The following is a 23,430-nucleotide window of genomic DNA, read 5'->3' as shown; positions in this document are numbered from 1 at the left end:
GTCCGACTGCCTTTTCATAAGTGGTAGGTTTTGCTTCAATCAGTTTAATTATGTAAGTTGCATATCCTAAGTATCTCTTGGGCTTCTTGCTTTCTCTGAATGTTCCTTTTGCTATTGCATGTCCTTCGGCTTCTTGTAGGGTTAATATTAACCAAGCTAGTATTTTTCGAGTTTCTGGAATGATGACTGGTTCACTTGGTCCTTTTGGTTCTGCTTGGTGATTGGCTAAAGGTTTTGTAGGATTGTCTTGCCTTGAAATTTCTTCATTTGTAAAGATAGGTTCTTCTTCTTCATCAAAATCAATGGGAATATACTTGGACTTCTTGTATGCAATACTTTCATCAAAAATAACATCTTTGCTTACTACAATACGGAGTTCTTCCTTTTTATAGACTCTATATGCTTTCGATGAGGTGTTATATCCAACAAAAATACCTTCCATACCTATCGAGTCCAACTTCTACCTTTTGTCCCAAGGAATGTGAATATATACAAGACATCCAAAAATTTTGAGATGATCAGCATTTAGCTTCTTTCCTATGAATGCTTCTTTCGGGGTCATGTCATCAAGAATTCTATGAGGACTTATATTTTGTATATAGATTGTTGTCACAGAAGTTTCTCCCAATAAGAACTTGGGAAGGTCTTGGTCATGTAGCATGGATCTTACACATTCTTCAATGGATTGGTTCTTCCTTTCAGCGACACCATTTATTGAGGATTGTAGGGAACTATTAGCTCCCTCTTAACTCATGCTTCTTTGCAAAAGGCCACAAGTTCGCTAAAAGTATATTCTCCACCATTATCTAATCTTAGGGTTTTGATCTTCTTTTCTCTCAAATTTTCTACTGCTACTTTAAACTCTTGGAACTTTTCGAATACTTCATCCTTAGACTTCAAGAGGTATATCCAAGTCTTTCTGGCGATCATCAATAAATGTTACATAATATTGAAGACCACCAAGTGACTTCTTTGACATGGGTCCACAAGCATCAAAGTGTATGAGGTCCAAAAAAAAATTTGATCTTGTATCACTGCTAGTAAATGGTTTATTTAATTCTTACCAAGGGCACATCCCTTACAGACTCCTTTGTGCTATTCTTTTAATTGGGGTATAACAGTGACCATTTGGTTCAATGATGGCAATATCTTGTAACAGAGGTGTTCATACCTTCTATGCCATAATTCATAGGGGTTGATGTCTAAATGTACTAGAGCTTTGATGAGGAGTTAGAAGTCTATACAACCTCTCATCACAAAACCCAATAGCCCTTGCATTTTCAATACTAGATCCCTTTGCCCAAATAATAACTTTGCCATCAACAAATGCCACACTATCACCTTTATCTTCTAAGCAAGAAATAGAAAGCAAGTTCTTTTTCAAACCTGGAACACAGAGGATATTGTTGAGATGAATATTTTTGTCGGATTCCAACTACAAGGAGGTAGATCCAATCCCTTTAACTGAATATCTATTCTTGTCTCCAAGTTCCACTGAGTGAGAAGAGTTTCCTTTTGATAAAGTTTTGAGTTGACCATGTTCCCCTGTCATGTGCCTTGAAGCTCCACTGTCAATTACCCATGTATTATCATCTTCAAATGAACTTGTAAGAGCGGAATAAAGACTTCCATCCATGACTTCTTTAGATAGCTTGGAGATGAACTTGATGATGCAACCTTTGATAGATTCAAGGAGACTCCTAAGAGTATTGAGACCTTCCTTCATGTATCTTGCCATTAGAGAGGAAGAGAGAAGATAGTTGCTTCAAGAATGTCTTCAAACAAGAGTACGAACAAGATGTGATCTTTAAGCTTCCTTCCTCCACCTTAACTCTGATACCAAGTTGAGAAATCAAATTTCAATCTACTAATAGATCAGGGTTGATTCCTCTTTCTTGATAATTACTTGTGAATGTTTGTTGGCTTCTGTTTCTTTTATTATGTCTTCCTCACCAAGCAATTATCAAAATATAAAGTGCATGAAGATCACAAAAGACAAAGAACACAAAGATGTAGGCTCCAAGCCAAGACAAAACCCCACAAAGGGGAAAACCCAAACAAATCCTCTTCTTATAGTGAGATATCCAAGACCCAAGACCAAGACTGCCACAAAGACCCAAGTCAACCCTCCTTCAAATCTCCTCCAACAAAGTCAAAGTCAACGAAAGTCAACACTGGTCAAACCTTGTCAAATATGATCAAAACACAGAAATTCAGACCTGTAATTTCGTAGAGTTGCCCCAGCACCTTCGCAGGTGTGAAAAGAAACAAGCCAAGAAATGTGAGTTTTCTCTCTCCTTTGATTTATCTCCTCTCTCCTTTGACTTCGCTATCTTTCTTCTCCTATTTGGCATAGAAATCAATGTGTTGAGAGAGTGAATGAGGTCGAAATATCTTTTATTTATAGTTGTCTAAGAGGTCAAATAGGTGCCTCTTCAAGGCCGACTTGTCCAAGCAGGGCCGACTTGATCTTGTGGATCACAAAAATGACTTTTTGATTCAAATAAATGATTTTTCTTTTTCTTGCAAGGAGTCCAAATAGGACTTTGACTCAAATACATTTCTTTGACTCAAAATGAATTTTCTTTTGACTCAATAAGCCCTAAAAGCATGAACATGCTTTGACTAGAAAATGAATATAATAATTACATCAATAGTACATTTGAATTACATTATGAATACCAACACTAGTTATGTTTTCAACACCTAGATGCTCCTAAAATCATGCATCAAAGAAGTCATGTAGGCATTTCTGCTATAACTTTTCATCTGGGAGGTTCTAGAGGTTGAAACCTGGACCATAGTGAGGGGAACTCCCACTGATCATTCGATTCAATTTTCAAAACTTGGACTGCTATAATTTAGGAGATATGCCCTGAGGAAATTGCTATATTAGTTTGCATGCAAAGTATTTGAAGAAATGCCTAAATGATTTAATGATTCATTGCATACAAACTGTTTGATGAAATGCCCCAATGAAAATGTTGTTTTATGGATGGGGATAGTATTGTTGTATGTTAGCATTGTTGTATGATAGTACTGTTGTAGTTTATATATGCCTATTTGCATGCAAAGCATTTGAAGAAATGTGTTAAAGGTGTTTTATTACAATTTGCATACAAACTATTTGATAAAATACCTCAAAGACATAAATCAAAAGTTGCATGATTGAGTGGTATATTTCAATTATTATGTTACAAGTGGAATCAAAGAAATGTTTCTTATTGATTTCATACAAAATGTCTACATGAAAAAAACTACCTAATGGGTTGTATACAAAGTAATTGAAGAAAGATTTACATGTAAAGTGTTTAACAAAATGTATGAGAAATGAAAATCAAGTTTTTGCAAGTGGTTAAGATAAATTTAGTATGGGTATGTGGCACTGGAAAACTCTGGAAAAAGGCCATGGTTGAAGAAATGACAACCTTCGCAAGAATGAGCCTTGGAATCTAGTGGACATGCCGACTACATGAAAACCCATTAGCAGCATATGGGTATTTAAGAAAAAGTTGAATGTAGGAGGCAGAGTTGAAAAATACAAAGTTTAGTTAGTAGCAAAAGATTATTAACATGTAGAGGGTATTGACTTTGGTAGGAATTTTTTCTCTTGTTGCTAAGTTAACTTCTATTAGATTTTTCTTATTTATTGTTGTTTCTTTTGATTTTGAAGTAAAACAGATGGACATGAAAACAATATTCCTACATGGGGATCTGAAAGAAGAAATTTACATGAAGCAACCAAAAGGCTTTAATGTGAAAGGAAAGAAAGAGCTAGTATGTAGGCTGAAATTATCATTGTATAGATTAAAGCAATCACCAAGGATGTAGCATCAAAAATATGATACTTATATATTGGGACTTTGCTTCACAAGGAGCAAAGCAGATCACTGCCTATTTCAAATTAGTTAGCGATCGTCTCATTTATTTGGTCTTGTATGTCAATGGTATGTTGTTAATTGGAAATGACATGGAAATTATCAAAGTAGTGAAACTAAAAACTCAATTGTCCTTTAATTTTGACATGAAGGACCTTGTCGCTACAAATTTCATTTTGGGCATGGAAACTAAAAGAGATAGGGCAAACAAAAAACTCTCATTAAATAAAAGGAAGTATGTCAAGACAATATTGCAGAAGTTGAATATGCAGGAATGTAAATCGGTAGAGGTCATATTCCTGTAGGTGTAACGTTATTTGCAAATAAGTGTCCCAAGACACAGGAAGAGGAAGAGGACATGTCCCATCTTTCATATGCCACTACGGTTGGAAGTTTGATGTATGCAATGGTCTCTACTAGACTATTGAACATGGAATGGGAATATTGAACATCTATGCCAAAACCAGGGAAGGGGCATTGAACAGTAGTAAATAGGGTTTTTCAAGTATTTGTGTTGCAGAGTTAGTGATGGATGGTGCTACCAAAGAAGACCAGAATTGGACAAAGTGTATAGATGGCTTTGTTGATGTAGACTAAGTTGGAGATTTAGAATCGAGATCCCAAAATATCTACAAGTGGGCATGTGTTTAACCTATTTGGAGGAGCAGTCATTTGAATGAGCAAGATGTTGGAAATATGGTAGCCATGGTCGATATTTTCATCATGTGAAGAAATAGAAAATTTAAATTTAAATTTTTCCTCCTAAATACCACAAGTTGACCTCCTATTGTTTAAGTCGATTGGGCCCCTTAGAGGCACCCATTCGACCCCCTTTGAAGACTATATAAAGGAGACCACCTCTTGTCATTTGGCAAATCGATGTGTGTCTTGGTTATCTCTAATCCAGCAAAGTTAGAAGCAGAAGTAGGGAACCGAAAATCAAAAGGGCTTGGCACTTGATCTTGTTCTTGGTTACTAGTTTGGCTATTAACTTCTTGTTGTTGTTTCTAATGTATTGATGAACTTTAAGCTCTCTGTCGTGAAGAAATATTTTTGGGTTTTCCCCTTATGGGTTTTTCCCTGGCCTCAGGCCTAATTTCTGTGTCTCGTCTCATTGTCTCATGGTTATTTTCTAGCTCCTTCATGTTTATTAGTTGAAATTTTCTTTTGTATAACTGCTTAGTGATAATGGATGTTATATATATGTAATTGATGCTAATTGATCATTGGAAGTAGTTATCTATTGAAAAAAAATGTCCTAGCTTGTTTGCCCTAGAAATATCAACAAAAGAGGCAAACTATAGTGGCACTACCAACTACATAAGCCAAATACATGGAAGCCATTCATGCAAGGAAGGAAGCAGTATGGTTATAGAGATTATGATCAGGTATTGGGTTGGTACAACAAGTTGTAATGATAGATCCCAACAATTAGAATGCAATCTTCCTAGCAAAGAATGCAGTTTATCATTTTAAGATGAATCATATTGACGTTCTATATCACTTTGTAAGAGATATGATTGAAGACAAAAAGGTGTTGTTGATCAAGGTAGACACTTTGAAGAATGTTGCGAAGTTATTAACAAAATTTTGTTGAGAAAATGGTACCAAGTGTTTCCTAGGTTTATCCTTTTGGCCTACGAATACACTTAACATCTTTTTGTCTAAGTGACATTGTGAGATTATTAATGTCAAGGGGGGCTAAAGTATCTTTTATGTGTAGTTGTACCATGTAATTTAAATTATTAAAGTCACTTGTGTTTAAATGTGACTTTATGGGTAAAGTACTAAAGTTCAATTTATAATATTTAAGTGACTTATGTTTTATAAGTTACTTTATGGGAAAAAATGCACCAAGGTACAAAACATTTAAAGCAGGGTTACTTGGGAGCAGGAGCGAAAACGGGGAGAGGGGGCGGGAGCGACATTTTCAGAAGTTCCCGGTTTGGGAGCGTTTCCAAGAGTGTTTTCTATATATATATATATATATATATATATATATATATATATGTCAACAAAAACATGTAGAATGATGAATTAGATATAAAAAACATAGATTGAACCATATAACAACAATCATCTAGAAGTTATAACCTTCATCAACCACGTCCACAAGTTAGTAATATACAACATATTGAGTCTCATGATTCATCAATCTTAAAGTTTCAAGCTTTCAAAATTCAATATATAACATTTATCATTATTGATCACCAAAGTTGTACTTGTAAGCTAAGTGTAACCATTACAACAAAGAATATCTAACATGAAATGAAATGAAATGAGATAACTTTCACGAAGCATCATATTCATAATTCATTACCAATGAGTTATAATTGCCAACTTCAAACTTCAAACTTAAATTGTCATATATTGTTTACAAAAATATCATAATAAACATGAAAGATTCAACAGTTGTTAAAAGTTAAAACTACTAGAAACTAGAAAAGACAAGTAAATCTGTCATCTACAACTTCCTCTTGCCACCGCGAATAATGTCTAATTTCTTAACAGGTCGTGGTGGTCTTCTAGGAGTCTCCTCCTGCACAGTCCCACGACCAGAACCAGAAGGCAAGTACATGGAGGCGGTGACAGCAAAGGAACAAGACTTGGGACTCGAGCACTGCTAATGGATGGTGGGGGTCGCATGGTTGTTGCTTCATCTTCATCTCTCATAAGTTCTGCTTCCAGTTCTTCAAGATGTATAGTGCCATCCTCCAAATTATGCATCCATAAAGAAAGAATTGAGGAAAGGTTTTGAAATGACTGATTTGGGCTATGTTCATTACTATCTTGGTATTGAAGTAACTCAACATTCGAAGTCCATATTCCTTTCTCAAAAGAAGTACATTGGAGATCTGTTGAATAGGTTTTACATGACTGAATGCAATCCTCTGACTACTCCAATGGATCAAAACTTAAAGCTCACATCCATTGAAGGAAAAGAATTTGAGGATGCAACAAAGTACAGACAGCTTGTAGGAAGTCTCAACTACCTAACTACTCCCAGACTAGACATTTTGTTTGTTGTTGGAATCCTCTCCAAGTTTATTCAAAAGCCTTGTTTGTTCTGATGCAAAAAGAGTTCTAAGTACTTGAAGGGAACTCAAGACTTTGGAATCAAGTATACATGGGTGGGCGACTTCAACTTGATTGGATACTCTGATTCAGACTTCGATGGAGAAAAAGAAACTGGGGTATCTACTTCGGGTTATGCTATTAGTCTTGGACCAAGCGTTGTCTCCTCGAGATCACGCAAACAATCAGTTCCAGCAGATTCCACAACAGAGGCAGACTATGTGGCAGCAATTGAGGCAACAAAAGAAATTGTGTGGCTTAGGAAAATTCTAGAAGATTTGCAGGTAAAACAAGTACAATCGACTCCACTCATGATTGACAATACCTCGGCAATAAAGTTGGCCAAGAACCCAAAGTTCCATCATCGAACGAAGCACATCAATACAAAATATCATCTCACTCGACATCATGTTGAGGCCAAAACAATCCATCTTCGCCATTGTTCACTAATGAGCAGATTGCAAACATCTTCACCAAAGCACTTGGAAGAGAAAAGCTTGAGAGATTCAAAACAATGCTTGGACTAACCAACATCCCTTCAGATTAAGGGGGGCGATGTTGACACCTAATCATAGGGATTGGGTGAACAACTGTAATTAGTGTAAATAAACAATAGAGAAAATGGAGAGTCATCAGGAGATGAACTGAACAGTCACTCCCTCTTGTATATAATAATGAACAACCTGAATGAATAATACGATTACATTTGAGTTACCTCCTGGTCTGACAGCGCCAACATGGTATCCATCTGATCATAAACCTCCCCAATCATTGGTTTATCTATATCAGCAAAACGAATCAGGTGATAAATGGGCTTGGTGAGTTCCAATACTTGCATCACATGTGCCCAAAACTGACCATCAAGAGGGGTCTCCTCCACCTGTTCAAAACCTTGCTTGTTTGTTGCATTTGTAGCCCTTTCCTTTAATACCTGCCAATGTGAACTTGATACCACACTAGCCAATGACTCTCTTACCTTCAAAAGGTGTCTGAAGGTGAGGTAATAGCTAGCAAATCTAGTCTTTGCAGTCTTCAATAGCTCCAATCTTGAGTGACTGCGGAAAATCCCATGGGTATTGCTATGATTTGTAATAAATTTTATCATTTGTTTGCCTTTCTTGTACAAATCACCAATCCAGTTGTATTGTTGGTTTTTGTTCTTAATAATACCATGCATCAAAAGGTTCATTGTATGAACCAAACACCCAGACCAAAATATGTTGGGGTATTTATCCTCAATAATTAATCTCGTTGCCTTACAATTAGCAGCGTTATCAATGATGACTTGGATGTCATTGTATGGCCCAATACGTTCAATTGTTTCAAGTAATGGTTTTGCAAAGTTGATGTCGATCTTGAACTTCTCTGAGTAAGCATATGCTGATAGAAAGATGGCACCACTAACACACACAGCCAGAACACTTGTAAATGGCTTGCCTTTTACATTTGTCCATCCATCAGATACAATGGACACCCCATGCTCAGTCCAAGAATTTGTCATTCTACTCAAATAATCTGATATTTTTGCTTTTTCATGATCAAATCCAATGGTTCTAGCCTTGTCATACCCAAGGTTCTTGTATCCTTTAGGGGCATCATTTATGGCAGAAACCATTTCATGCCAATAAGGTGAGCGAAGAACATTGAATGGTATCCCACATGCATAGAGAAACCAATAAACTTTTGAATCCACATCATTCCTACACTCTTCATTAAGGAAATTTGATATGGTTCTACGCCTTAAAGTGATGTTTAGTGGCCTTGTGCCTCCATATCCACTGCCATGGGAGGATGTTGAAGGAGTTCTTTGTGCATGTTGATGTGATTGTGAACTTAGTTCAAAAAAACCCTTTGATTTTTTAGATTTGTATTGGGCTTCCTCCTCTTCCCTTATGTATTTGGCTCTATTTGTTGTTGACACACTTGTACAAGTTTTGATTCCTATTGCTTTATCTTCATCCTCTGGCCTTTTCCCACAGAGGTGCCTTCTGGCACGGGTGTATGAACCTGTGTAAGTTTTGTTGCAATGGGGGCAGTCAAATTTAGTGATTCCGCCCCCTTTCCCTGCTTCAGGCCTAGAAACTATTTCCACAATGGAGTTTGGTCTTGTTTAGTTTTTCAGGCTGAATCATGTTCACTCTCTTCCTCCTCACCAAGGTACTCCTCTCTGGGGTTTTCATCAAATCCCCTATAACCCACTTCTTCATCCTCTTCTTCATGATCAACCCTCCTCCTCCTCCTCTCCAACACCATAATAACCAAAAAAGGAACCAAAAAGAAGATAATGCCAAGCCATATAACCATGATGTTTGAAATTTGAAGTTTTGAATCTGCAAAAAAATGGAGGAATGGGAATGGGAAATAGAGAAACTTTTTTATTTATTTATTTAGTTAGCAATGAACAAAAAAAAAATGCTAGATTAAAGTGTAGACCCTACCTCTTTGGCCTTCAATCCCAAGCTCCAATCTCCCCTTGCAAGTTCCTCAAGCTCCCCTCTCCAAGCTTCCAACTCTCTTACTCCTCTTTCTCTCATATAGATGAAGTGAATAATAAGAGGGGAGAGGGTCTATTTACTTTCCCCCTCCCCTTTCCCTCCCTTTTCTCTCTCCTCTCCCATTTCCCTCCCTTTCAGCTCTCCCCTCCGTCGTCGGCATCACCCTCCCTCTCGGTCGCACAGCGTTTTTTTCCGCCGGCCAGGAGCATTTTTCCAGAGGGGGAGTGATCGCTCCCCGACCACTCCCCCTCTAAAAAAACGCTCCCAGAGCATATGAGAGCAGTCAAGGAGCAAGCGCTCCCGACCACTCCCTAAAACGCTCCGGCAAAATCGAGGACCATTGTTTTTTGCCGGGAGCACACTTCCGACTAGGCTCCTGAGTCACTCCTGCCCGGAGCACAAATTGGGAGTGGGGGCATCGGGGGGGCTCCCTGCAACCCTGATTAAAAGTACTAGGAAATTTTTTTAAAAGAAGGGGACCACAATGTATAAGGGGCCAAGTGGGAGATTGATCCTAGCCATTGATCTCATGCCTTGAGATTAAATCTCTGCCATTATATCCCAGGAATAGGGTTTCCATCTTTTTCAAAAAGACAAAAGGAGAAAAGGAAGTATTATTCTAATTCTCATGGATTATTCTTCTCAAAGGAAAGAGAAGAACGAGTGCTAGCAGCAAGAGGAGCTCAATTTGGAAGGAGTCCAAAGGAGAGGAACTCGGGTCTGCTAGAGGGCAGCAGCTTGAGATGGGAGGAGCAAGCTTCAAGAAGAAATAGAACAGCAAAGAGTACAAGAGAGCTTCAGTAGTTCAAATCTCAAGAAGGCAGAGATTTAAGCTTGTGAGGGAGCTCGAATCCCAAGGAGGAAGTCTGAGTTTTTGTTGCTGATTATTCTGGGATTGTATTAGGTGTGACACCTTCATCCTGGCAGCAGAAATTTGGTTTCATCCTTCAGCCACTGGAATCCCAAAATTTTCAGGACTACACAGCAGAAATTTCAGGTCTCATTCTCTTGTGAACAGCTCAGCGTATTTTTTGGGATTGCTCAGCTTGATTCTCAGGCTGCATTTTCTGGGTCTCTGAGCACAATTTTTGGGCCTGTAAACTGAGATTCCTGGGCCTAATATGTGAAGTGTTCAGTTATTTCTTTGTGTCTGCTATCAGTCAGAGATTCAGGGATCGAATTCTCAGTGAAGATGGCAGGATATGAGCAGCTCTAATCAGTTGAACCTAACCCAAGTTTAGAGTTGAAGAGGACTTTTCAGTGGTAAAATTCCAGATCCTAAGGAGCTGATAAGAGGCCAAGTATCTCACTGAGGAGAGAAGACTGAAGGTGCATCTAACTACCAGGAATTTAGTGTATAAGCAACCTCTGTGAAGCAGCTTAAAGGGATGAGATAAGTGCAATCTCCTCTTATAAATTTTGTTGCAAAATTTCCTCTAAACAAGCAAAAAAAAGCCTCCTTTCAGAACTGGTTTTCCCCAAGAGGCAGTGGGGTTTTTCCAGGGCCTAGTTTGACCAAAAACACTGTGTACTGTGTATTTAAATTGGTTGTGCTTGCTCATTTAATTTTTATATCAGCTGGAAAGTTAAATGGTAGAACTCTATAATGTTTCAAGAAAAATTTGCATAAGTTTTAATATCAGCTAATTGTTGTTGAGGCTGTGGGTTAAACATTCATGCCAAAAACCTTGAAAGTATGAGGGCTACCAGCAGACCATATTTTACCAGAATTATAAATTTTCTACATGGTATCAGAGCTTCCCAAGCTCTAGATCTGAGAAAGGACCCTTCAGATCTGAGGAGAAATCAGCTAATATAATAACCAGCAAGCAAACTTCTGCTAGAACAGTGTGATGCCAGCCTAAAACCTCTGTCAGAAACCCAAAGGACTGTTGGTTGTGAGGGAGAATAGGCTGCCTAGTGACAGATCTGTGAGAGATCTGAGATTTGGTGTCAGTTGGAGGGTCATGGCAACTGGTATAAGGGTGGACGGCAGATTGGTAGGGGCAGAAAATTTTGGCCCCTGGAAAGAGAGAATGACACTCTTGTTTGAAGAGTTGGAGTTATGGAACATTGTGGAGAGCCCTGTGCAACCTCCTACAGATTTTTTTCAATTGAGTGAATTCAACAAGAAGAACATAAAAGCAAAGAGAAACATTCTCAATGGCATCAAAGACCACCTACTCTCTCATGTGACTGGGATGAGATTTGCCTACAAGATGTGGCAGTCTCTAGTCACATTACACCAGAGTTCCAATGAAAACATGAAAATGGTGTTGAGGCCGAAGCTAAACAGCACCAAGATGACCAAGACCGACAATGTGACCTCATACTTGGTCCTCACTAAGATCTCACAGGTGAAGGATGGGTTGGCTGCCATGGGAGAGGCTACCCCAGAGAACCAGTTGGTCAGGATTGCATTAGATGAATTCACTGAGAAGTGGGATGGATTCATACATGGCATTGTGGCCAGAGAGCACCTTCCAGATTGCAGGAGGATGTGGGATGATTTCATCCAAGAGGAGATTAGGAGGAGTGATAAGGTGGACAGCCAAAGTGGTGGGGCAAGTGAGGAGGAGAATGTCGACCTTGCAGCAAAGGACAAGAAGCAAGGGTCCACTAGTGGGGTCAAGAAGGAGGAGGAAGAGAAGTTCGAGAAGGACATGAGCAAAGTGAAGTGCTTTGCTTGTGGGGAGATTGGTCACTATGCTTCTAAGTGTCCCAAGAAGAAGAGGAAGAAGAAGGATGTGGTAGCATCAGCCAAGGTGAAGGAGTTTGCCTTGAGGTTTGAGTCAGAGTTTGTGCTGGTGGTGAGTTTAGCCACTAGTGCTACATCCATGAGTGTCTGGTTCATAGATAGTAGAGTATCTTTCCATATGACCGGGGTGAGGGAGCACTTTACAAGTCTTACCGAGGGAGTAGACTCTGAGGTGGCACTTGCAGTTGACACCAGGGTCAGAGCGGCAGGAGTGGGGACAGTATCATTTCAGAGGCAGTCATTACCTCCTTTGAAATAGACGGATGTTCTTTATGTATCGGGACTGAGGAGGAACCTGATATCAGTTTCGTGTATTGATGACAGAGGATATGTCGTGTTGTTCCGGGATGGACAGGTGGTGATGTATCTCGTGGGATCTAGAGTGGCTTATGCTAGAGTGAATGGTGTCCATGATGGGAGTACAGGTTCACAGAGGCCATGAGTATGACTGGCTTCTGGGGTGAAGTGAAGATGGCAGCATATGAGAAGCTCTAATCAGTTGAATCTAACCCAAGTTTAGAGCTGAGGAGATAGAATTGAGGAGGACTTTTCAGTGGTAAAATAAAACCTCCTTTCAGAACTGGTTTTCCCCAAGAGGCAGTGGGGTTTTTCCAAGGTCTAGTTTGACCAAAAACACTGTGTACTGTGTATTTAAATTGGTTGTGCTTGCTCGTTTAATTTTTATATCGGCTGGAAAGTTAAACAGTAGAAGTAGCTATATAATGTTTCAAAAAAAAATTGCATAAAGTTTTTATATCAGCTAACTGTTGTTGAGGCTGTGAGTTAAACATCCATGCCAAAAACCTTGAAACTACGAGGGCTACCAGCAGACCATATTTTACCATAAATATAATTTTTCTACAAATTTGTGAGCATTGAAAAGTTTTATCGGTGTAGAGAAGCAATGGGCACTATTGCCCTAGATTGTTGATCATGTACTCCTAAGAAAACAACAAGTGGGAGAATGTTCAATGTGTTATATTTTTTGCACAGCTACCTCCACATGTTGTATATTGTGTCGAGCAGAGTGGGGGGCTCATAGTGGGGTGGCAACCACTTGTTCAAAAGAGTCATAGGGGGGACGAAGTGTAATGTTCCAAAATAGGAAAAATAGTGATATGCAAGCAAATAACAATTTTCACCACGGAAATTTCAAAACAATTAGAAAATGCCCATAACTATCAAAAATATGGACGCAGCTGAGCCATTTTATCATAAACTGGTGTAAGAGTACAAAATATGGAAGGAATGCGCAAAGCCCAGGTGAAGCAATGACAACCTAAAGCTACAATCAACTAACCAACTGCTGCACCGTGCAGTTCCCAACAATTCTGCACTGTCTACTGCAAAGATATGGCTGAAAACCCCACCTTCGGTGCTCAGAAAATTTCTGCAAATTTATATCTAGGCTCCTCAGGCAAAAACCCAGAAATGGTTTGGCCTGATTTGACCTCCCAAAATCGACCCCCAAAAGGCACTGCGCAGTCCCCAACAAGTCTACAGTATCTATTGCAAAGATATCGCTGAAAACCCTAACTCTGGTGCTTAGAAAATTCTGCAAAATTACTTGTAAGTTCCTTGTCAAAAACTCAAAAAAAACCCAAAAATAGTTTGGCATAGTTTTGACCTTCCAAAATCAGCCCCCAAAAGCCATACATTTTCCAATAGTTGTTGAAGCACAATGTCTGTCAAACCACCAACAAAATCCTCTCCATATACTCCTGAAATGTAGCAATCAACTCCACCAATACTTCCCTTATTTCTCCCGGCAAGCAATAGCCCCAATGGCTGAAACTCTATCTCCCACGTATGCCCAGTTTCTCTCTTCTGCACTGGCCACAGAGTCTGCAAAATCACTCTTGAATATTGTTGTCACTTCCAACACTCAAACTCACCCAACAGCTAACAAATCTATTGAGTCTTCTTCTCCTAATTTCTCCAAGCAGTAGCCCTCCTGAAGAATGTTGCAATGGCCCCACAATAGATCCACTATTGCGTCCTCCAGAAATACGCACTGTTGGGGCCAACTGAATATAAAAGCTGGAAACCTCTCTACAAATCTCCTCCGGATGATAATGGATAAACCTCTCTACGATGGCACTCGAAAGTCCCCGAAGAAAGGGTGAGTTCTCCGCTTGGAAAACTCTTGCTAAACAGCAAGTGACCCGGCTAAACATTTCGAGCAACAGAATCAAATTCGATTAGCCAAGAATGCCAAATGAAGTGTGTTGCCTTCCTTTTATAACTTTCGTGGAGCTTTTCTTCCCGCCTTTTCTCCCCTCTCATGCATTTCGAATCATTGGCTTAGGAAGTGCGTATTTCTTATGTGGGTGGTCCCCACATATCATTAACAAAACAAACTAAAATAAAATTAACTTACCTCTAACTCCTAAGTCTTCTATCAAAAATCAAATGGCCTCCATTTTCACCAAAATTGGCCCCCAAAATGTAGAAATAAATCCTGTTCCAAAATCATTTAGGAAGGGACATTACACAAAGCCTCCTTGCTCGGGGGGTTTGCATGGGAGCAGAAGCCCCCCAGTGCAGGTTTGGGAGCAATACCCTGAAAAAAATGTGCAGTTTTTGCATCAGGTTTTGGTGGTTTTCAGCAAACGATTTTCGCTTTTCGCTGTTTTGTGGCACATGGCAGTTCAGCCCATGGTTTTGTAATTTAGTTAAGGAACTACAATTGTATTTTAATCCAAGATAAACAGATCTGTATGGATGCTGTGGGGCATACCTATTGTACTGTAATACTGTAAAGAAGAGATATACTGAACAAACAAACAAAAACTTTTTGGTTTTCCCAGTTTGGGTTTCTGAAGTAAAATATGTGTTATGTGTGCGCATCATTGCATATTTTCTGATTTTTTTTAACCATGGTGAATCGGTACATCTTTTCTGATTTTATTAAGAATATGTTTGCACCAATTAATCGTACAGGGTTAAAACCTACACCCCCCACCCTGGTGGATGCATCCCTGTGGAACACTGCCCAAAACCCAGAGAAACTACACCAAAGAAACCTCTCTACTGCACACCTCATAAAAGCCCTTTCCTCACCCTCATGTATGAAGTTCACACTATTACTGGTCAGTCTTCAACTAAATTTTTAATTGAAAGAGAATTTTATCCCTACCATACACTCTCAGGCCTTAATGCTTCTTATTTTGTCAACTGTCATGCCCACTTTCCAATTCCTTTTAACCCATCGGTACAACTTATGTATAAATTTACCATCACTAGAGTCAAGAGCACAGCTGCAAAGCTCTAATCCATGGCATCACATTTATGTTGCAAACATATAAGCTACTTGATAACATGAGCATACCTCCTATCTTGTCCTCACTTAAATTCTGGCATAATCTGTTTATTCCATTGCATAAATTGTCGGATAGTTCTTGGTGTTGTTTGTAGGATACAATTGATGAAATATCTATGTTAGCATTATCAGTTCCAGAAGTACCCAGAGCTATCCCATTAGGCAAAAAAGCAACAGGCAACAGTATCAATATTTGGGGGAAATGACACTTTTATTAATAAAAGCAAGATTTCTTATAGTTGAAATGGTATATAATATATTAGATGCAGAGTCCTGATTCATCATTTATGATTTAAATGAAGCAACTGGGATTAAAATATATTTCCTTGCCTGTTAAAAATAAAACATTTAATTATTACTAAAATGTCAAAGAATTAAATAAAACGACTGACATACAGAGAACAAGCAATACAAACCTGTTTGACTTGCAGAAGTGCTACTGTAGATGAATCATATGAATCACAATGTACGTAAGGGAATATATTTATTATTAAATAAAGTAGCATCAAAAAGCTAACAAGAAGAGTAATTTGCTTAAAACCTTGAGTGAATTCACTATAGGAAGGAGCACATCAACCAGCAAAAAATGAAACTATATACTACCCACATTTTGTTGGAAGTTATTCAACTATACCTGAAATGCACCAGTAAAACTCCATTTTAACCAATTAGTTGTCAACCGTGGAATGACAACAGCTAAAACTGGCATAGTTGGCCTATATTTTGCTATCAATCTGAAACAACCAAAAAACAAGCAATTATAGATTCAAGATTTCTTCCAACACACAAAGCAAGCACTACAATGTTGAAATCACAGCCAACTTGTATCACAGCTCCATGCTGATCAACCAGACCATGTAATATTTTGAGTACCTTGCAGCACGTCCAGATGATGTGAAAACAACTATAACAGAGGCCTTCACTTTGATTGCTGCACGTACCTGCAAGTAAAACATTTTAACATAGAGGCTTTTGGTTGAGTTGTCACCAATTTCCATATACTTGCAGTGGATCATTAAAAGATAGAGCAAATAGCCAACCACACCAATATTTTCATCAAACAAAACCTGGTGCACTCCTATCGAAAGTTTAATAAGGGAAGTTTCACTATCAAAAAGCACATTCATACCGCTGATGATGCAATGGATTCCAAATGTGTCATTGGTTCGCCCACATATTTCACAGTTTTCTTGAAATAAGCAGCTTGGTTATGAACCTTCTCTGCCTGCAGTTGATTAATATTGTTCCATAAGTTTTTCATTATGAGATGTTTAAGCACGTTTTACATCATACAGAAAACAGAAGAAAGAAAATGTCAGCTGAAAGCAATATTATAATTTCACAAACTATATACCGACTCTCTTTATGCCATACATTACATTTCTGCTCCATTTCAAGCATTTGGAATTGCCAACTTAGCATAACTATAAACGATAAAATATTCTAACCAGAACAATATACAACAGCTAACAATTGATGATAAAAGCAACTTACTTCTGCACAGATCTTTCCCACTATTGATATGGTCTCAACAGGGTATAAACCCCGAAGAGTTTCTGCCCCTAGCAGTATTCCATCTGTGCCTGTGACAATGAAGTGCATGGACTAATCAGGAAATGCAAGACTGGAAATTTGCCACAGTTGTCACTGACTTAAATTCAACCATATATAGACCAAAATACAGTAAACTGGATTCCCAACACAAGATTTTGCAATTTTTTGCCAGTTGAATGTCATATCAAAGACAACGTACGTGAATAGAAACCTAAAACAATAAAAATATCTAACTGAATAAAATCTTAAAATTTTATTCAAATAGTTCTCTATATGTATAAAAGTCTTGGGAAAACTTGCATTTAACCATACTTACCATCAAGAACAGCATTTGCCACATCAGTTGCTTCAGCACGAGTTGGCCTTAGATTATCAGTCATACTGTCAACCACACGAGTGATAATAGAAGGTTTTCCAGCCATGTTACACTTGTAAACAGCAGCTTTCTGAAATAAAAATACCTGAGATGCAAATAGAGGTCGTTTAGGAACATCCTAGTCTATCCTAGAACAGTTCAATTTGTTGATGTTACAAATTTTCTGACTGACTGAAGTTATATTTCAGTTTCACATGTCCTACTTAAATTTGAAATTTCGGAATGTTATGCTAAAATTAAGTTATTTCTGTTTCCTATATTCTCCAAGAAGCAATTAACGTTGCATGCAAGCTACAAGTTTCTGCATTCAAATTTCAGGCAACAATAGGATTTTTAACCATTTCTTCTACATTATCACTATGACTAAAGATTCACTCTAAATATCCCATTTGTTTGTAACAGGTGCAAATGCATGTTCTTTTAGAGTTTTATGTTGCATTTCTAGTTGCTTCCATTGTTTTTAAAAAATATTAGCATACCTATGTATTCCTTTATTAAGGTACATCAGTCATATGTACTAAATGCAAGTCAAAGAGTTGTAAACTAAATGAATTTAGATCAAGATTAGGTGATTAAAGTGTTTTGTCTGTTGATGGGGGCTATTGAGATATAATGAAAACACGTGAATATGTGTGTATAAGCACCATAGTTTAAAAAAACAGCCGTCTGAACCGGAAACCGGTCAAACCGGCCAGTAAGATAGGCCACGGTAACAAACCGGTAGAAAAACCCAGTTGGAGGGCCGGTTTGTACCAGTTAGGTACCTAACCGGCCCGGTTAGATATCAAATTTGTGGGAGAGTTCAGGACCAACAATGGCAGTTTTCCAGGTGGTTTTGGAGGAAAACCGGGGTTGTTTTCCTTCCAAAACAACCCCCCTAAACCCTAAACCTAAGCAAAAAACCCTAAACCTAAACCTAAGCAAAAACCTAACTCAACCCTAGCAATGCTAGCAATCAATGGTTTTACTTAAATTTTTAACATTACCATGAATTGGCTCAAGATGTTTGAGAGTGGTTCCAACCTCATTGGATTTCATATGGAGAAACTAGAATTAGATCTCACTCAAAATCCAAAAAACTTGAAAGATTTCACGATTTGGAGGATTGTAATGTTTCAATTTGATTTTGCATGTGTGAGGGTATGGGATTGGCATTTGATCAATAGCACAAAGCCCTTTATGTACCTTGATGTTGGTGGTATTGATTGTTGAACTCCTCTACCATGGCCTTAACAAAAATGTACCCTTCACTCAAAGCAAAATAATTTGTTAGGCATACTAAGTTTTTTCTACCATATTAGAAGGTTGAAGAGATGAACCCTTCACTCAAACCAAAATCATTGGTTAGGCATATTAAACCTTTTCAATTTCTACCATATTATAAGGTTGGGCAAGGCAATCCAAGTCTAAAGACTTTGAAGCTTGAGCTAGATGATATTTATGTAGCTCTTGTTGATGATCCCATTTCTAGTAGTGGTGAATCAATGATGAGTTTGATGAGTGATCATATTGATCAGTGATTTGTAGTAGGCCAGTGGTCCAGTAACTTGTAGCATTGTTTTTGGACTCTAGAGGCACTTAAAGCCTCATTGATTATGCATTCTGTTGTTGATATGTATTGCACTCAGTGCCATTTTGATATATTCACCCTTACATGGTATATAGATGCGCAAACTTTGCATATTTTGTCTCTAATGGTTTGAAATTTAAAAATAATTTTTTCATTAAAAGTTAATTATTTTATGTATTTTATTCATATTTGATTTATTGAATCCAGTTTGATCTGGTTCCGGTTCAAATCCCCAGTTAGATAGGTGGCTGGTTCCAGTTTTTAAAACTATGATAAGCACACATGTTGATGTGTAAATTTTAATGTTTAAGCAATATGACATGTGACCAAATATAATATAAAATCATATGTAAAGGTCAAGTGGTTAAAGCATCATAACATACTAGGAATGTTAAAAAATGTTATGTATGGTGATTTACAATGTGTTAGAGAGATGTATTTGAAGCAGGGCAATAATAAATTACTATCTTCTATCTTCTCTCCATCTTTATTTGCTATTTTATTTGTATGCGTCCTAAAATCAATGCTTTTTGAGTTTCTAGGTTACAGATTATAGGTTGGAATGAAAAGTAGAGCCATATGACAAATGCCAATACTAAATTCTTCCATTCATATACAAAACACTGAAAAAACATCAACGCAATTTGGGAAATAAGCAAAGATGATGGGAGCAGAATTTGAACTTTCAGGAGAAAGCAGCCCTTGGTGTATCACACTTCCAAAACCTGTATAAAGAACAACCCACAGCCAAAATAGCAGAGATAATTCAAATGACCTTGTTCCTTTCTAGGTTCATAGATAATAATCTAGTGATGATTTGTCTGCGGAGGTCTTAAAAGTATCCTTCATACCAAAAGCAAAAGTATTTAAATGCAATCCCTGATAAGTGTATGACCCACTCCAGGAATACAAGACACGCAGACTTGAACATCAACATTAACACATAATAACTAAAAATTAAGTAGAAGTAACTACTCTTCGCAGATGGAAACTGCGATTAGTGACATGTATAAGCCAGACATGCAAATCCCCCATAGTAGTTTTAGCTTCCAGCTCTCCCCATTGAAAGGATCAAAGACTCATAACCAGACATAAGTAAATAGTATGCAAGAGCTTCAAATCAATCTTCAGCAAAGGGAGTACTATTCTACCAGAAGATAGAATTCGACACACTTCAACAAAAGACTAGCACAAGAATGAAAAGCAGGGTAGCCTGAGATTAAAGATATGGTGAATGCTGAGCACGAGCTTGGATACCTCGTATATATCATTAGGGGCTGCATAATGCTGTGGGCTAAGTTGCACGAAACGCCAGAACGTTTCGGAGTTTCCAAAACGGGTACGTTTAGAAACATCACCTCACAAAAATGGAAACGCCAGCTGAAACATCAGCCAAAACAGCATATATGAAAATATATATATATATATATATGTATATATAAAAATATATATATATATATATATATATATATAAGTGAATAACACATTATCTTGCAAGAAAAAAGGGAATAAGACCCATAGATGACAATTTAAAAGGAAAAACAAGCCTACATTAACTCTAATAGATGATTACATAATAGTCGAGTTTCGGCCAAGTTTCGGGTACGGGTACGGCCCGAAATGCCGGGTTCTTTGAAGTTTCATGTAACATAGGTTGTGGGATAATGGTGGCAGAACACATTAATATACTACATGCATACATACATATATAAAGTTATAAACATACACATATATGCATACACATAGACACACATTGACTAAAGACAGATAAAGTTCCCGATACAATAACCACAGCTCCTACAGTAGAAATGCAGCTCACATATGCAAAATAAACTGTGCACACTGTCTACAGGCAAAAGATAGCATCCAGAGTCCCAAAACCAGCTTACATAAGCAAAACCATGTGCCCAAAATGATAACAAGTTAAAACACCTCCCATAGCTGAGATGCAGCATTGACAACCTCTCAAAGTTTGTAGTCAAACTCTCACTATCAAAATGCAGTACCCACAAGCTCCCAAGTCTGAACACAATACAGAACATCATACATATAAATATTAAAATCTCTAAAACCTTTGGAAGTCTCACTTGTATAAAATCTGAAAGGACTAATGTGCGTGTAGCGCTCTAAACTTAATAATTTATCATATTCTAGACAAGCAAAGATTAAGAGCAAATATAATAGCATTGTAAGGTTCAAGCACGCAGGCAAGACTAACAGTTAGCATTAGCAAAGTAGGAACATTTATGCATCTATCTTGCACACTCAATAGAAAATGAAGAAGCACGAAAAAATATAATCAAGACTATAAAATTGTAAACCCCAAGAAACATGAGCAGAAATATATCACCTTCTCTGGTGGAAGATCGATCCCCAAATTTCCACGAGAAAGAATAATACCGTCTGCTTCTTGCAAAATCTCGTCGAAGTGTTTTAAACCCTGAGACAACTCAGACAAGTAAATACCAATCCATACATTTTTTTATTGCATGCATCTTGTGGAAAAGTTTGCTCAAAAATAAAAATAGACAATAAAAGATACAGCTCAAATCAAAAAGCAACTCCAAATACCTTTTAAATAACCTCTTTGCTTTTACAACAAATAAATATGTAATTACTATATTTATTCAGCAATCAACTTACCTCTATGGTCTCAATCTTAGCAAATATCTGTGTCTGGTGAAGCTCACCAAGCTTAGAAAGATAAGCACGAGTCTGCAGGATGTTATATAGAGCACCAAAAATTTGAATTCCTTTACCAAAATATATTCCAAACTGACAAATTTACAGCACTTGCTCTGGTGATATTAATAAGGATCATTCACTAACAAAATACATAAAGGGAAAGGAAAACCAGTCATATTCTTCTTGATTTGAGACAACTTCCCAGACACCATAAAGGAAGCTCACTATATGAATCACTAAAAAAAAGGGCTATTAATTTTCTTAACAGCATTTTCAGATACTAATGTTGACCAGGTCCATAATTTCAAAGAACTATAAAAAGGTCCGAAAAGCAAACAAAAACTTACTTGTCTAACATCTTCTGCATGGCGAGTATATGACAATGAAATAAAGTCAATGTTGTTCTTTACTCCCCAGGTTGAAATGACCTACGAACAGTGGCACAGCCAAATACAATCACAATTAATTTGAAATGAGAGAAGTAACAATGCCAATACAAGAAGGAAAGCTCCATCCTATATATCTTACCTACTATTGGACCTTGCAATTTACACTTGTTTCAATTACAATTTATCCTAAATAGAATGGAAACATTTTCCTCATTGCTATTTCATGAACAGTTAATGGCAAGCTGGAATGAAGAATGAATACTACGTCATGAGAACTGAAAGAGAAGCATGATAAGAAAAGCCAAACCAAAATGGACAAAAATCACTTCGAGCACTAATCTCTTGACCCATCCAAATTCAATGTTTTCAACTGGGGAATGCCACCCTAAGCTAGAGCTACAATGTTAAAATTAGCAACTAGGGCCAAATTCCACTTTGGACAGCGCATTTGATGGAGATAATTATTGCATTGAATTCCTCTTTTCGAGAGGACCAAAATCAAACTAAAAATAACTAAATTTGGACAAGGAGAAATATGTTTTTGAAGTGAAGCCCACATGTGTAATTTGTTAAGGTTGGCCACATCATCATGTAGTTTCATGAAGCCCAAGCAACGTGCCTTTTGACCCTCAATGACTTGGTTCGTACACCTCATTGGGCAGCTGATCTTCTCACACGTGTGGCAGAAAGGAGGACGAATTTCAGGAGGCTAAATTTCAGATCTGTTGCAGGGTTTGACCAGCGTTGACCAAGGGCTATTTGACCTCCTTTGACTGCAATTTTTCTGGGAGAATTTCTGTTTGGGCAGGCCGAGTTTTTGGGCACAGAAACCAAGGCAAAAGGAGCACTTTGACCTGTGTTGACTGCAGGCCTGTTTGACCGCAGAAGTTGACTACAGGCTGACTGAGTTTGATAGCTGATCCGTTGACTGTTTTGGGTTGACTTTGACCTGCAAGAGAGGCTGAGTTCCTCTCTCCTTTGACCGAGCTCTTTTGGAGAAGTTTGACCAGACTTTGACTGTCGTTGACTTTCTGGTTAGGTCTGATTTGACTGCTGTTGACTGGGGGCAGGATCGCAGACTTGACAGGGCTGTTTTGGACAGTGGTTTTGATCATCTATTGGCAAGTCAATTTTGACTTTATTGTACTCTCTCTCTCTGCTGAACATTTGATATAATAATAAGAAGAATTGATCAAAGGGTTTTCCCCATCTTGGGGTTTTTCCCTGGCATTCGCCAAATATTGGTATTCTCTTGTCTTGACTTGTCTTCTGCAATTTACTGTTTATGTTCTATCTACAGTTACTGTCAATGAGATTAATGGTTTATG

The 23,430-nt window shown here is 37.9% G+C and overlaps 1 protein-coding gene across 1 annotated transcript in view; it reads right to left on the bottom strand.

The window, feature by feature from the left end:
• LOC149217654 (pyruvate kinase 1, cytosolic-like) overlaps nt 1-23,430 on the bottom strand; it is a 99,317-nt gene that overhangs the window by 45,786 nt on the left and 30,101 nt on the right. Inside the window, exons 7-14 of the mRNA XM_089393026.1 lie at nt 22,061-22,141; nt 21,672-21,743; nt 21,379-21,468; nt 17,399-17,543; nt 17,023-17,111; nt 16,658-16,753; nt 16,402-16,469; nt 16,163-16,262 (exon numbers count right to left, since the gene is read on the bottom strand). Of these exons, the coding sequence (XP_089249152.1) occupies nt 16,163-16,262; nt 16,402-16,469; nt 16,658-16,753; nt 17,023-17,111; nt 17,399-17,543; nt 21,379-21,468; nt 21,672-21,743; nt 22,061-22,141 (741 nt within the window). The remainder of the gene's footprint in view (nt 1-16,162; nt 16,263-16,401; nt 16,470-16,657; nt 16,754-17,022; nt 17,112-17,398; nt 17,544-21,378; nt 21,469-21,671; nt 21,744-22,060; nt 22,142-23,430) is intronic.

This window comes from Pinus tabuliformis, chromosome 1_1 (assembly GCF_031772625.1).
Source record: "Pinus tabuliformis cultivar Carrire ecotype Pingquan chromosome 1_1, CPIR1, whole genome shotgun sequence".
Taxonomy (NCBI): Eukaryota; Viridiplantae; Streptophyta; class Pinopsida; order Pinales; family Pinaceae; genus Pinus; species Pinus tabuliformis.
Note: the sequence above shows the minus strand (reverse complement) of the source record. Positions and strands in the feature narration are given on the sequence as shown.